The following is a 16,142-nucleotide window of genomic DNA, read 5'->3' as shown; positions in this document are numbered from 1 at the left end:
TGTCCTTGGTTGCAACACTCACTACCGAGGTCCAAACTACCTCTGGAAGCAAAGTAAGCACAATAACTGTTCATCAGGACCTTCGTGAAATGGGTTTCCATGGCCGAGCAGCCGCACACAATCCTAAGATCACCATGCATAATGCCAATCATGGAGTGGTGTAAAGCTCGCCGCCGTTGAACTCTGGAGCAGTGGAAACGCATTCTCTGGAGGGATTAATCATGCTTCACCATCAGGCAGGCCGACAGACACATTTGGGTTTGGTGGATGCCAGGAGAACGCTACCTGCCCCAATGCATAGTGCCAACTGTAAAGTTTGGTGGATGAGGAATAATGGTCTGGGGCTGTTTTTCATGGTTCAGACTAGGCCCCTTAGTTCCAGTGAAGGGAAATCTTAACGCTACAGCATACAATGACATTCTAGACAATTATGTTCTTCCAACTTTGTAGCAACAGTATGGGAAGGCCCTTACCTGTTTCAGCATGACAATGCCCATGTGCACAAAGCGAGGTCCATACAGAATTGTTCTGTTGAGATCGGTGAACTTGACTGACTTGCACAGAGCCCTGACCTCAACCCCATCGAACACCTTTTTGATGAATAGGAAAGCCGACTGCGAGCCAGACCTAATCGCCCAACATCAGTGCCCGACCTCACTAATGCTCTTGTGGGTGAATCGAAGCAAGTCCCCACAGCAATGTTCCAACATCTAATGGGTAGCCTTCTCAGAAGATTTGAGGCTGTTATAGCAGCAAAGGGGGGTCCAACTCCATATTATTACCCATGATTTTGGAATGAGATGTTCGACGAGAAGGTGTCCACATACCTTTGGTCATGTAGTGTACATTGCTACGGGAAAGTAGTCAACCTGTTGTAAGGTGTTGCAGAGGGGTGCCAGCAGTCATACCACCCTACATCCCATTGCTTGCTTCTCCCTGAAACTAAGCCTGGTTAATACTTGGATGGGAGACTAGAATATGCTGGATGAGACGGAGATCCAGTGTGCGGGTCTCAATCTCTTCCAGTATTGTCAGTTGTGATACTGGCGTACCTGGAACGACACTATTTGGTATAAACGACGTTAAAGAGCGCAGACAGACTCCTATGCTTTCTAAGAATAGAATATGCTAAATGTGGTGTTGGAGGGCCATAATACGGTACTTGTCCCTCTGGGAAAGGGAGTTCTTGATGAAACTACACAGCATAAGCTGCCCTCCTTCAGATGAGACATTAAATGGGATGCCCTGAATCTCTGTGATCATTAAAATAGCCATGGCATTTGTCACAAAAGTAGGAGGTTAAGCCCAGTGTCTGGGCTAGTAAAAAGTTAAGCCCAGTGTCTGGGCTAGTAGTAGGTTAACCCCAGTGTCTGAGCTATTAGGAGGTTAACCCCAGTGTCTGGGCTAGTAAAAGATTAACCCCAGTGTCTAGGCTAGTAGAAAGTTAACCCCAGTGTCTTGGCTAGCAAAAGGTTAACCCCAGTGTCTGGGCCAGTAAGAGGCTAACCCCAGTGTCTTGGCTAGTAAAAGGTTAACCCCAGTGTCGGGCTAGTAGGAGGCTAACCCCAGTGTCTGGGCCAGTAGGAGGATAACCTCAGTGTCTGGGCTAGTAGGAGGTTAACCCCAGTGTCTGGGCTAGTAGGAGGTTAACCCCAGTGTCTGGGCTAGTAGGAGGCTAACCCCAGTGTCTGGGCTAGTAGGAGGCTAACCCCAGTGTCTGGGCAAGTAGGAGGTTAACCCCAGTGTCTGGGCTAGTAGGAGGCTAACCCCAGTGTCTGGGCCAGAAGGAGGCTAACCCCAGTTTCTGGGCTAGTAGGAGGTTAACCCCGGTGTCTGGGCCAGTAGGAGGCTATCCCCAGTGTCTGGGCTAGTAGGAGGTTAACCCCAGTGTCTGGGCTAGTAGGAGGCTAACCTCAGTGTCTGGGCTAGTAGGAGGTTAACCCCAGTGGCTTGGCTAGGAGAAGGTTAACCCCAGTGTCTGGGCTAGTAGGAGGTTAACCCCAGTGTCTGGGCTAGTAGGAGGCTAACCTCAGTGTCTGGGCTAGTAGGAGGTTAACCCCAGTGGCTTGGCTAGGAGAAGGTTAACCCCAGTGTCTGGGCTAGGAGAAGGTTAACCCCAGTGTCTGGGCTAGGAGAAGGTTAACCCCAGTGTCTGGGCTAGTGAAGGTTAACCCCAGTGGCTGGGCTAGTAAAGGCTAGTGGCTGGGCTAGGAGAAGGTTAACCCCAGTGGCTGGGCTAGGAGAAGGTTAACCCCAGTGGCTGGGCTAGGAGAAGGTTAACCCCAGTGGCTGGGCTAGGAGAAGGTTAACCCCAGTGGCTGGGCTAGGAGAAGGTTAACCCCAGTGTCTGGGGTAGTAAAGGTTAACCCCAGTGGCTGGGCTAGGAGAAGGTTAACCCCAGTGGCTGGGCTAGGAGAAGGTTAACCCCAGTGGCTGGGCTAGTAGAAGGTTAACCCCAGTGGCTGGGCTAGGAGAAGGTTAACCCCAGTGGCTGGGCTAGGAGAAGGTTAACCCCAGTGGCTGGGCTAGGAGAAGGTTAACCCCAGTGGCTGGGCTAGGAGAAGGTTAACCCCAGTGGCTGGGCTAGGAGAAGGTTAACCCCAGTGGCTGGGCTAGGAGAAGGTTAACCCCAGTGTCTGGGGTAGTAAAGGTTAACCCCAGTGGCTGGGCTAGGAAAGGTTAACCCCAGTGGCTGGGCTAGGAGAAGGTTAACCCCAGTGGCTGGGCTAGGAGAAGGTTAACCCCAGTGGCTGGGCTAGGAGAAGGTTAACCCCAGTGGCTGGGCTAGGAGAAGGTTAACCCCAGTGTCTGGGGTAGTAAAAGGTTAACCCCAGTGGCTGGGCTAGGAGAAGGTTAACCCCAGTGGCTGGGCTAGGAGAAGGTTAACCCCAGTGGCTGGGCTAGTAGAAGGTTAACCCCAGTGGCTGGGCTAGGAGAAGGTTAACCCCAGTGGCTGGGCTAGGAGAAGGTTAACCCCAGTGGCTGGGCTAACCCCCAGTGGCTGGGCTAGGAGAAGGTTAACCCCAGTGGCTGGGCTAGGAGAAGGTTAACCCCAGTGGCTGGGCTAGGAGAAGGTTAACCCCAGTGTCTGGGGTAGTAAAAGGTTAACCCCAGTGGCTGGGCTAGGAGAAGGTTAACCCCAGTGGCTGGGCTAGGAGAAGGTTAACCCCAGTGGCTGGGCTAGGGGTTAACCCCAGTGGCTGGGCTAGGAGAAGGTTAACCCCAGTGGCTGGGCTAGGAGAAGGTTAACCCCAGTGGCTGGGCTAGGAGAAGGTTAACCCCAGTGTCTGGGCTAGTAAATATTAACCCCAGTGGCTGGGCTAGGAGAAGGTTAACCCCAGTGTCTGGGCTAGTAGAATATTAACCCCCGTGTCTGGGCTAGTAGAAGGTTAACTCCAGTGTCTGGGCTATGAGAAGGTTAACCCCAGTGTCTGGGCTAGTAGAAGGTTAACCCCAGTGCCTGCGCTAGGAAAAGGTTAACCCCAGTGTCTGGGCTAGTAGAAGGTTAACCCCAATGTCTGGGATGGGAGAAGGTTAACCCCAGAGTCTGGGCTAGGAGAAGATTAACCCCAGTGTCTGGGCTAGTAGAATATTAACTCCAGTGTCTGGGCTAGGAGAAGGTTAACCCCAGTGTCTGGGCTAGTAGAATATTAACCCAGTGTCTGGGCTAGGAGAAGGTTAACCCCAGTGTCTGGGCTAGTAGAATATTAACTCCAGTGTCTGGCCTAGGAGAAGGTTAATCCCAGTGTCTGGGCTAGTAGAAGGTTAACCCCAGTGTCTGGGCTAGTAGAATATTAACCCCATGTCTGGGCTAGTAGAAGGTTAACCCCAGTGTCTGGGCTAGTAGAATATTAACCCCAGTGTCTGGGCCAGTAGAATATTAACCCCAGTGTATGGGCTAGTAGAATATTAACCCCAGTGTCTGGGCTAGTAGAATGTTAAACCCGGTGTCTGGGCTAGTAGAATATTAACTCCGGTGTCTGGGCTAGTTGAATATTAACCCCAGTGTCTGGGCTAGTAGAATATTAACTCCAGTGTCTAGAGGCACAGAATAAGTTAGATGAAAAACTAAAAGAACAGGAGGAACTTATTCAAGAAAGCTCAAGTATAACATACATTACTGTTCATTGGGTTTGGGGTCACTTAGAAATGTCCTTGTTTTTGTCCATTAAAATAACATGAAATTGATCAGAAATACAGTGTAGACATTGTTAATGTTGTAAATGTCTATTGTAGCTGGAAACTGATGATTTTTAATGGAATATCTACATAGGCATACAGAGGCCCATTATCAGCAACCATCACTCCTGTGTTCCAATGCACGTTGTGTTAGCTAATCCAAGTTAATCATTTTAAAAGGCTAATTGATCATTAGAAAACCATTTAGCAAGTATGTTAGCACAGCTGAAAACTGTTGTGCTTATTAAAGAAGCAATAAAACTGGCATTTTTAGACTGGTTGAGTATCTGGAGCATCAGCATTTGTGGGTTCGATTACAGGCTCAAAATGGCTAGAAACAAATAACTTTCTTCTGAAACTCGTCAGTCTATTCTTGTTCTGAGAAATGAAGGCTATACCATGCGAGAATTTCTAAGAAACTGAAGATCTCGTACAACGCTGTGTACTATTCACTTCACAGAACAGCGCAAACTGGCTCTAACCAGAATAAAAAGTGGAGTGGGAGGCCACGTTGCAAAACTGAGCAAGAGGACAAGTACGTTAGAGTGTCTAGTTTGAGAAACAGATGCCTCACAAGTCCTCAACTGGCAGCTTCATTAAATAGTGCCCGCAAAACACCAGTCTCAACATCAACAGTGAAGAGGCAACTCCGGGATGCTGGCATTCTAGGCAGAATTGCTTTGTCCAGTGTCTGTGGTCTTTTGCCCATGTTGATCTTTTCTTTTTATTGGCCAGTCTGAGATTTTTGCAAACTTTGCCTAGAAGGCCAGCAGCCCGGAGTCGCCTCTTCACTGTTGACATTGAGACTGTTTTTTTGCGGTACTATTTAATGAAGCTGCCTCTTTCTATCCTGTTGTATTCGGCTCATGTGAAAAATACAATTTGATTTGATCTATGCAGTTAATTCAGAAAGTATTCAGACCCCTTAATATTTTCCATATTTTGATACATTACAGCTTTGTTCTAAAATGGATTAAATATTTTTCCCTTATAAATCTACACATAATACCCCATAATGACAAAGGGTCTGAATACTTATGTAAATAAGGTATTTCATTTTCTATATATATATATATATATATATGTATATATATATATACATTTGCAATAAATAAATAAATAATACATTCCCTTCATTAAATAAAATCCCTTCGTTATGGGGTTTTGTGTATAGATTGCTGAGGATGTTTTATTTTATCCGTTTTAGAATAGGGCTGTAATGTAACAAAATGTGGGAAAAGTCAAGGGGTCTGAATACTTTCTGAAGGCACTGTATGTAGTGAGAAAGCAAAGACAGCCAGACAAACATAGTATACTCTGTCCCTCAGCATGCCCATGTACAACAATTTCCCATTTTACCAGTGCTTGGAAATCTCAGGGGAACTACAGATACTACTGAGAAAGGTTATTTTTCCCAGAGGCTTGCCATGAAGTCTGTTTATCCATCCTAACTGGACATTGTAAAATAGTGTAATCTTCAAACAAAGCCAAATGTTCTAGCATTGAAAGTGTTGTGGCCAGTTTCCGGGACAGCTTACAGAGGATCATGGCTGATGAAGCTCTATTCTGTGTCTGTGGGGACTGTGGGGAAGTTGAGGGATCCAAACCATTTCAGTTTAACCCAAGTGGCCGAGAAAAAAGTGTACCTGCCTCTCATACAAGTAGAAAATCATGTAGCCTCATCCACATATAATAATCAAATCAAATCAAATTGTATAGGTCACATACACATGGTTAGCAGATGTTATTGTGAGTGTAGCAAAATGCTCGTGCTTATAGTTCTGACAGTGCAATAATATCTAACAAGTAATCTAACAATTCTAAAACAACTACCTAAAACACACAAATCTAAGTAAAGGGATGGAATAATAATATATAGATATAAATATATGAATGAGCGATGACCGAGCGGCATAGGCAAGATACAATAGAGGGTTTTTACATAAGGGATGAGTAATGCAAGATATGTATACATCATTATTAAAGTGTCATTATTATAGTGACTATTGATCTACAGTGGGGCAAAAAAAGTATTTAGTCAGCCACCAATTGTTAAAGTTCCATAATTTGCAAATAAATTCATAAAAAAATCCTACAGTGTGATTTTCTGGATTTTTTTTCTCGTTTGGTCTGTCATAGTTGAACTGTACCTATGATGAAAATTACAGGCCTCTCTAATCTTTTTAAGTGGGAGAACTTGCACAATTGGTGGCTGACTAAATACTTTTTTTGCCCCACTGTATTTGTTAAAGTGGCCAATGATTTCAAGTCTGTATGTAGGCAGCAGCCTGTCTGTGTTAGTGACGGCTGTTTAACAGTCTGATGGCCTTGAGATAGAAGCTATTTGTCAGTCTCTCGGTCCCAGCTTTGATGCACCTGTACTGACCTCGCCTTCTGGATGATAGCGGGGTGAACAGGCAGTGGCTCGGGTGGTTGTTGTCCTTGATTATCTTTTTGGCCTTCCTGTGACAATGGGTGCTGTAGGTGTCCTGGAGGGCAGCTAGTTTGTCCCCGGTGATGCAGTGTGCAGAGGTTGTTGGCGTATACGGTTGCCGTACCAGGCAGTGATACAGCCCGACAGGATGCTCTCAATGTTGCATCTGTAAAAGTTTGTGAGGGTTTTTGGTGACAAGCTCAAATTTCTTCAGCCTCCTGAGGTTGAAGTGGCGCTGTTGCACCTTCTTCACCACACTGTCTGTGTGGGTGGAACAGTTCACTTTGTCCATGATGTGTGCTCAGAGGAACTTAAAACTTTCCACATTCTCCACTGCTGTCCCGTTGACGTGGATAGGGGGGTGCTCCCTCTGCTGTTTCCTGAAGTCCCCAATCATCTCCTTTGTTTTGTTGACGGTGAGTGAGAGGTTGTTTTCCTGACACCACACTCCGAGTGCCCTCACCTCCCCCCTACAGGCTGTCCCGTCGTTGTTGGTGATCAAGCCTACTACTGTTGTGTAGTAATAACAGTGCATCTTAATGTAAGTCAAAGAGGAAGTAATACTTAATTAACAACAATATTGTCAAACATAAAACGATAGCGTGAACAAAGGTAGTGAATTAATTTTGAAAGTGTTTTACAATGTTATCACATGCCATACAGAATTAGAACTGCACAAATACAGCGTAATTGTACTCCCGCTTGGGGGTTAAAAGATTCACATTGGCAACACATTCGCCATGCCACTCTGTTTTTCAAGAACTATGCTATTTGACAGTCACCCAATCAATTATGCATTAATCAAGTAATACAAATTCTTCCCAGCTGTTTAGTGTACGATTGTTTGCCAGAGGGCAACAACTTATTGTGGTAATTAGGACTATTTGACTTCCTTTGTTCTGACAGTGTTGTGCATGGCGAGAGTGGCACAGACAATCAGGCCTCCCTTGTAGGGGATTCTGCTCTTCAGTGGATTCGGGGATGACTGCCTAAGGGTTTTAAACTGTACAGAATCTCAAATCCATAACGTATTCATTATCAATAGGAGTACATTCCTGAGGTGATGGAAGCGTCCTATGGATTTTCCGGTCTTGGTAAACAGCTTATGGCTTGAAGCAAAGTCAATTTTAATAGCTGTCATTCATCTTATTTGTTTAAAGGTGGCCTAGTCTATTTGCATAAATGTAGAATATTGATTCCGTATTTCTCGTTAGTTGAGGACTATCTATGGAGAAGAAAATTGCACAGGCTATGATAGCTAGTCCACTCCCATGATTTCAAACATGCACATTCAATCATCCTAAAACCTTTGTGGCAGGACAAATCCAAATCCCAACATGCCTGTATTAAGAAGGCAAAACAGGCTGTCTCTTCCTGCCTGGGTAAGAGTGGAGAATTCCCCAACAATAGCTGCCACACTGGGTGTCATTTTAGTCATATTGAAAACGGTTTGGTGGATCTTCAGATATCATTAGAGGGATTTGAAGGAAAGGAAATCATTAGAGGGATTTGAAAGGACATAGAGAACCATCACTGTCATCATATTTCACTGATCCTTTTCACAAGTTTTGAGGGGCCTGAAAAGATTTTGATCTGTTCCAGAAAAATATTGACAGGTCTTCTTCCTTGGATGATGAAGCACCCACCTAGTGAGCGTGGTCAGATGAGGACAAATAGAGGACACATTCAGCATGTAGAGGCAAACTCCCATTGCCTCAGAGGACAGTGGATGGCTTAGGTAATGGCCAGTGACTACTACCATAGCTCATGGTAATAATGGGTTCACTGAGGAATACTGTGTACCTCTGGAACCCCATATATGTTCTCCTTTGAACTCTGCTTGGGTCCCCAGTATAACATACTCAAGCTGGCATAGGGTTCCTATTTCCCCCTCTCTAAATTAGCTGCCTAGCGATATTATCATAGAATACTGACAAATTCGGCTCCTGACCTTTAAGAATGCTGGCATTCATAAAAATGGAGGGGAATAAATCATTTAAAAAAATGGATTCTTTGGTTATTTCATGTAAGATCTCCCAATGGCCTGAGACAGACTCACGTATTCTCCCTGCTGTAGAAGTCTGTTCTACTAATTAAACTGCAAGGAAACCGCCCACATAAAGGCTTTCAATTCTCTTTGCTATCTGCTCAAATCACTTTCAATTTAAAGAACAAACCAGCGATATGTGAGGAATGGGACTTACTGTTAACTGACTGGTTGGAACTGCCTCAAACCCTGGTGCTCTCCCCATGAGGTTTAAGGCCCAATCGAAAGAGAAATGCAGCTGCCTTTAAGTTTTTAAAGAGCATGCTCCCACACATGGCTTTTGTAGATTCAGACTCTTAACCCCAGTTGTCCGACAGTGAGAAGGACCTATTCAAAAGGCGAGCCATTACCCGCCAAAGACAGGTACATTGACACATTGAATTCAGCTGGCATTTATTTTAAAACTTCAATTAACGGGTCACATTTACGACTGCCAAAGACAGAGCATGAGTAGCCCAACAAAAGCTTGTCCTTTTCACAGCGGCACCACCCTTGAGTGTGCCACCTAAACTATCCTATGCACAGCGAAACAGTCTAAGCACTCACCAAATTACCTTGGAAAACAGCAAATTGGCGGGTTATTGCAAAGTGCACATTACAAAAATAAGAGCAAATTCATTAGCAATGTGAAGGCTGCTACTGGGTTGGATGTGCGATTATCCTTGCACTAGGAGTGTACGCCCTTATCCCTACATTACACTCAGAACATTTCATTATTGAAAATTCACATACTGTATCAAAATAGAAGATGAATATCATACAAGGACATGTAGGCTACTTACAGACGATTTTTACCTTCACCTTTTGTTTTGTCATATTTAAATTCTACACTTGCATGACATTTATACATGTTGCTCCTGTCTCTTTCACTATACTCCACCCATATTTTGTGCTCAACTCTTAAACCTGCCTACAATACATTATGCAAAATGCCTAGAACTGCAATTGTTGCAATTAAGCACATACAAACCTTTAAAAGGGCCATGCAGTCAAAATTCAGTTTTGACCAATAACAAAGACTTCCAAACCTCTGCCAATAACAGCTAGTTAAGGGTACATATCATTCATTACATTAGGCCTCTCCAATTAGGTGCATCAGTCAGACCACTCCTAGCAAAATACATTTGAGAAATTATTTTTGCTGAAAAGAAATGAAAAAATATATACAGTGCATTCGGAAAGTAGACAGACCCCTTGAATTTTTCCACATTTCTTTACGTTACAGCCCCATTTTTATCCTCATCAACACACAGTACCCCATAATGACAAAGCAAAAACAGATTGACATTTTTGCAAATTTATCAAAAAAGTAAATGAAAAATCACATTTACTTAAGTATTCACACTTTACTCAGTACTTTGTTGAAGCACCTTTGGCAGAGACTACAGCCTCGAGTATTCTTGGATATGACACTACAAGCTTGGCACACCTGTATTTGGGTAGTTTCTCCCATTCTTCTCTGCAGATCCTCTCAAGCTCTGTCCGGTAGGATAGGGAGCCTCGCTGCACAGCTACTTTCAAGTCTCTCCAGAGATTTTTTGATCGGTTTCAAGCCCGAGCTTTGGCTGAGCCACACGAGGACATTCAGAGACTTGTCCCAAAGCCACTCCTGTGTTGTCTTGGCTGTGTGCATAGGGTCGTTGTTCTGTTGGAAGGTGAACCCTCAATTGAATTTACCACAGGTGGACTCCAATAAAGTTGTAGAAACAGCTCAAGGATGATCAATGGAAACAGGATGAACCTGAGCTCAATTTTGAGTCTCATAGCAAAGGGTCTGAATACCTATGTAAATAAGCTATTTCTGTTTTTTATTTGTAATACATTTGCAAAAAAATATAAAAACCTGTTTTCACTTTGTCGTTATGGGTTTAGATGGTTGAGGAACATGTTTGATTTTATCCATTTCAGAATAAGGCTGTAACGTAACAAAATGTGGCAAAAGGGAAAGGGTCTGAATACTTTCCGAATGCACTGTATACCATTTTAATGGGAAATTATTACAGTAAGGTACATAATTGTTACCCAGAAATGATTTGATATTGAAAAAAATGGGTTGCGATGGGCCTTTAATAAATCTGCCCCAAAGTCCCTTAATGACTTGCCACTTTAGTCAACAGCAACACAGGCGGGCTCTTAGGATTTATCTACATAGCCCGTAGACATCTCCCTATCTGCTGAGAAAACCTTTCAAAGCTGGTGCTCTTCCTACAATATCCCAACTTTTTCCGTTTTTTGTCCACAACAATTTTTTAAGTGGGTTTCAGCATTTGAGGGTCTGTGGGGAATCAGCCCTTGTGTTTGTTTCCAAAAAAACAATGTTATACACAGATTTTTTCCAGTTAACAAAAGCCTGGTTGACTGCACAATGGATCGTGATTAGATTAAAGCTGCACTGTAAGAACTCTGGCATCCATTAAGGCCCGTTTTATCTCCCTGGACAGTGCCTAAATGGGACAGTTGCATTCTTCGGTTAAGTATCCTCAGTGAAGGACACACGGGAGGTCTGTATTTGTCCAAACAACTTACTGAGGCGTAATGTATCATAAAATGTTAACTCTGTTCAAGAAGGTTCAGTGTTCTAACATTCCACTTAAACATTCTATCATAAAGCATAGGCTTAGAGACTGACATCTCCAACTGCGGTTGACATTTTTATTTGACCTTTATTTAACTAAGCAAGTCAGTTAAGAACAAATTCTTATTTTCAGTGACGGCCTAGGAACAGTGGGTTAACTGCCTTGTTCAGGGGCAGAACGACAGGTTTTTACCTTGTCAGCTCTGGGATTTAATCTTGCAGCCTTTCGGTTACAAGTCCAATGCTCTAACCACTAGGCTACCTGCTGCCCAATAGCATATGAAATGTCAAACGTTTTGACTACATTAGATCTTATGATCTGATTTGACATCAGCTGTTTTAAGACATTCATCATTCCACATTTATGACAATGTAAAGTAGCCTTTTGAAGGGTTAACGTTTAAGTGAAACATTACCTCCTGCACTGTACAGTGCAAGTGGCCGGCTCCAGGTCATTGAACGGTGGGTTTATAACCTAATAATATGATAATATGGAACTCTTGTGGTGAAAACCAATAGTGCTCTCATAACAGGTCTCGCTGCTGTAATTTCATTATTGCTCCATTATTTCACAGAGAATGGAAAGCATATATTTTTCATCAGGGGTTTCAGGGTATCACTATATCCTGTAGCAGATACAGCATAGAATGCATGAGAAATTCTTTCCATAGGTTCTGCATATTGTACAGAGACCTGCATGATCACTATCTGATGATGTTTTTTTTTTAATCAATGTGATATAGGTACAATTCATAATAGCAGAGTCATCTTTGCACATAACAGCAGTTCTCAATTTGTAAGTATCTCTCTAGCTGAGTATGTTGCACCAGACACAAACAGGAATTCATTGATTTCAGTCTCACCTTCAGTCAGGCCCATGTGGATGCTCCAGTAGCTCTGCAGACACTGCAGCTCTTTCTTCATGCCCCTTTTACAGCGACAGTCATACAGCGGGCTGACCAGCAGCACCTCCAGGGCAGCCTGGCACTCCCTGTTGGCCAGCATGGTGTCCCTTTCTCTGCCCACCAGGCACTGCCGCATCACCCGGTAGCGGGAGCTGCACTGGGGGTTCTGGTTGCACATGTCACTGGCCCTCACGCAATCCACCCAGCCATGGGCACCCGTCCCAGCCAGGCCCGAATAGGAACTGCCCGAGGAGTACGCAACTCCATCTGAGGGAGAGAAAGGAGGCTCTCTCATTCGTCTAACTCAATAGAGTTACACATGCATGGACATATTTGATGGATTTGCTGTAGATACCACTGGTGCTGTATAAACATTTCATATGGTGTAAGGTAGTGTTTCCAAAACCTCTCCTTGAGTACCCCCAGCTGTTCCATGTGTTTGATATATTACAGAATTAGCACACGCAAGATTTTTGACAACTACACCCAGGATCCACAAGTTGGTGGCACCTTAATTGTGTGTGTGTGCGTGTGTGTGTGTGTGTGAGTGTGGGGGGTGGGGGGGGGGCTTGTGGTAATGGCTGGAGTGTGAATAAGTGGAATGATATCCAATACATCCATGTGTTTGATGCCATTCCATTCGCGCCGTTTCAGCCATTTTTATGAGTCGTCCTCCCTTCAGCAGCCTCCACTGCCAGGAACAGATCCAGATATGTTTGACAAGTCAATATAGGTTCATAGCACACACACATTTGGCACATCCCCTAGTTATGAGATATTCTTCAGTCAATTATCTGTTATGCTTCATGGTCATTGATCTCAATGCACTTACCTTGGGAATATTAACGTTGTACCATATTGTTACTGTACATGACAGTCAAATCAATAAAACCAAACCATTGAAGGCAAAATAAAGGCTTATCTCTTGAATGGAGTAGACAAACACCAACTCCAATATAGGTGGAAAGAGTGATATGAGCGAAACCTTCAGTTCGTTCTAAACCTGCAAACTGCTGAGGGGGAATATTGCTAGAGACTTTGCAATAAGGTAGAGGGCGTATGCAGTAAAACTAAATTATGCAAATAACCATTATCCTAACAGATAAATTGAACATCTTCTAACACATACAGATCATCCTCATCATCATCATCATCATCCTCATCATCATGTTTAGGCTATTCATTAATTTTATGTGGGTTATTTGTCTATCTCAATCTTAATCAAATAAACAGATGAGAAGGAGATGCCAAGAGACAATACATATCTGCTCTAAAAACAATTTGGAGAGGGTAAAATGTTGCACCTAATAAACTCTAACATGAACTCTGAGTAATTACGGAAATAATGTCATTGTAATTGATTTAATGACACTAAAATGTAAGATTGATTTCATAATGAGTAGGCTATAGTCGAAATAGCATTAAATGAAAGAATGTATTATGTTCAGAACAATTACTAAACTATCCACACGCATGTAATGTTATGGAATGAATGGTTTTATCTAATTTTAAACTTAAGAAACATACAAATATGAATGTCTCACCTAATAGAAAAAGAACGAAGTAGAAATAAATCCACATCACGACGAATTAAAAGCCTTTTTAGATTCAGAGTCAAGAATCTGTAAAAGCGGGGATCCGATTTAATTATCTTCCTCTTGTAAACGTGTTGTAAATCCCTTTCCAAATGTTTTATTCCGGCGTAACTAAGTGTGAGAATTTGAATATCCTCTGAAAAAACTCCAGTTATTACCGAACTCGGCCTTACAATTTCCACGTCTCAATAATCCATCAATTTCAAAACACAAAAAATAAAATGTCAAAATCCTCTTGGAAAAGGAATTCAAATCCCTTTAAGAAATGATTTCAGGTATAAACTGTACATATCGAATGAACTGTGGCAGCTCTCCGCATCAAGAGCTCTACTGATCCAGTTCGGAGCTCCCTGGCTTGAAACGAGATGCAAGGAAAATTATTCGGCAACGATATTGATGTCAAATAACTTTTCACATTGACATTTCTCTGGAGGTTTATGGAAACTACAGCTACTAGCCTACGCAGGAGGGTCCCTGGTGAGTGAAGACTTGACCAGACTTGACTCTCCAAAAGCCGCGCGCGTCTGACTTTAGTGCGAGTCTCTGCGCTTCATTTTGAGTGTTCTGGAATCACAGGAGTTCATTTAATGAGCTTCGGAAAACCAGAAGAGGGCGATGCTGACTCACTCGTTTACTGAAAAACTATTAACACCGCTATCTTTGCAATAATGGTTTCTCTCAAATTATTATGAGAGTCCATCTTCCTGTTGACACAGCTCGATTAGGTCTACTCTGTTATAGTCTGCACATGGAAATAATGTTCAGTGGATTGTGACATTTCGGAATCGGTCTTTTATGTTGTGCTTCCACAATCTGCTAGCTCATTCACTATAAAACGAATGCACTATTTTAAAGTCAAGGCAGGACGTGCCTTTTCCTTCACATCGCTAAATGCGTAATAAATGTTGATTTATTTGTCAGCTACTTTCATGAGATCACATTTTTACCCTACGTTTTCTATGTCAATGCCAGCTCATAACGTGTAGGGCTACATATGAAACTAATGCAGGCCTACCAGTCAAACAGATATGAAATGCAGACTTGTCATATAGCAGAGATGATAACAAAAGCGTCATTCATTTCAGCTATATCCCATAATTTCATTTCATGTCGCATTAGAATGTTGGTCTCAAACATTGAGGGTTAAGGGACACAATGTATTGTATTGTGCCAATGCCAAGGATGCCATGAAGTAAACGTTGATGCTCCATTTTTCTAAATATTCGAATTTTCAAGTCTTTCAAAGATATGACTTGGTTGTGCTTCATTGCTTAAATAGGCCCTGGCCATCATACATTTTTATTTTTTTAACAAATCTTGAAAACAAAGTCTCTATTTAGAGACATGCACACTGACAAACTGCATAGCCAGTGCCTAGTAATGATGGTAAACTGTCAGGCAGGCTAATATCCCAGAAAGAATAGGCTTGTGTGTTATCTGAGAATCAGGTTAATTTTGACCTGTTGGCAAGGCTGATCTCCTTTCAGAGCTTTATTCCACTTCCAGTGGTGTGATGTGGATTAGCCCCACATTGCAAATCAGTGACTTAGCCCCACAATGCAAATCAGTGACTTAGCCCTACAATGTAAATCAGTGACTTAGCCCCACAATGCAAATCAGTGACTTAGCCCCAAAATTGTGAATGATCTTTTCTCTCATAAATGATCAATTTCTAATGCTGCACACACAAATCCTTTTCATGCAGTGCTCTGTCAGGCTATCAGACTCCTTGGTGGGAGTTGGTTCTTGTTGACATGGTACACCATGGCTATCTCCATGGGTATATAATTGCTCCACTGTAGCATCGCAAAACATCTGCAGTGTGTACAATTAGAGAAAACAGAGTTATACTAGATGTTGCCTAGTTTCCCAGACTTATAGGCTAGCTTTCCCATAACACGACCAGGAACATTACTACACAGGCCATAAATCAAACTCAATTGCTGAAGGGTGGATGGCCTGTGAGTTCACTCCTCCCTTGTACATTATTGATCAATTAATGTCACTAATTAGTTAGACAACCAGGTAAGGGGAGTTCCTAAGTCTAATGCTGTGTTCATAACCAAGGAAGGAAGGTGCTAATTTCCAGTTGTGAAGTAGTAAATACGAGTTGGATGCATTCATTTGCTTTGAACTCATTGAGAAACACTTATTGGCTAATGGCAAACAAGCTGCATCAACAATAAGCTAAACATAGCTATCATGCTCGCAAACAAATTAAAGTGTTCAAAAACCATATTAATAGATTGCTTTTAATAAATAATGTTTTGTTGTTGCATTTAACTGCTGAAAATGCTGTTTTCGAGGTCATTTCCTTAGTAGGTGATGTCAGAGGTCAGCATGTGGGAGAAGTTGGAGCTCAGATAGAGGAGTTTCACACTAGTAATTATCAGTTTGAGGGGCACTC

General features: G+C 42.8%; 1 protein-coding gene across 1 annotated transcript in view; it reads right to left on the bottom strand.

Moving 5' to 3' along the window:
• Window positions 1-14,267, bottom strand: part of LOC112248296 (GDNF family receptor alpha-2-like) — a 62,010-nt gene extending 47,743 nt beyond the window's left edge. The window contains exons 1-2 of the mRNA XM_024417202.1: window positions 13,685-14,267; window positions 12,099-12,407 (exon numbers count right to left, since the gene is read on the bottom strand). Coding sequence (XP_024272970.1) covers window positions 12,099-12,407; window positions 13,685-13,721 — 346 coding nt within the window. The 5' untranslated portion in view covers window positions 13,722-14,267. The remainder of the gene's footprint in view (window positions 1-12,098; window positions 12,408-13,684) is intronic.
• Window positions 14,268-16,142: the final 1,875 nt, after the last annotated feature.

Source organism: Oncorhynchus tshawytscha, linkage group LG04 (genome assembly GCF_018296145.1).
Source record: "Oncorhynchus tshawytscha isolate Ot180627B linkage group LG04, Otsh_v2.0, whole genome shotgun sequence".
NCBI classification, from domain to species: domain Eukaryota; kingdom Metazoa; phylum Chordata; class Actinopteri; order Salmoniformes; family Salmonidae; genus Oncorhynchus; species Oncorhynchus tshawytscha.
Note: the sequence above shows the minus strand (reverse complement) of the source record. Positions and strands in the feature narration are given on the sequence as shown.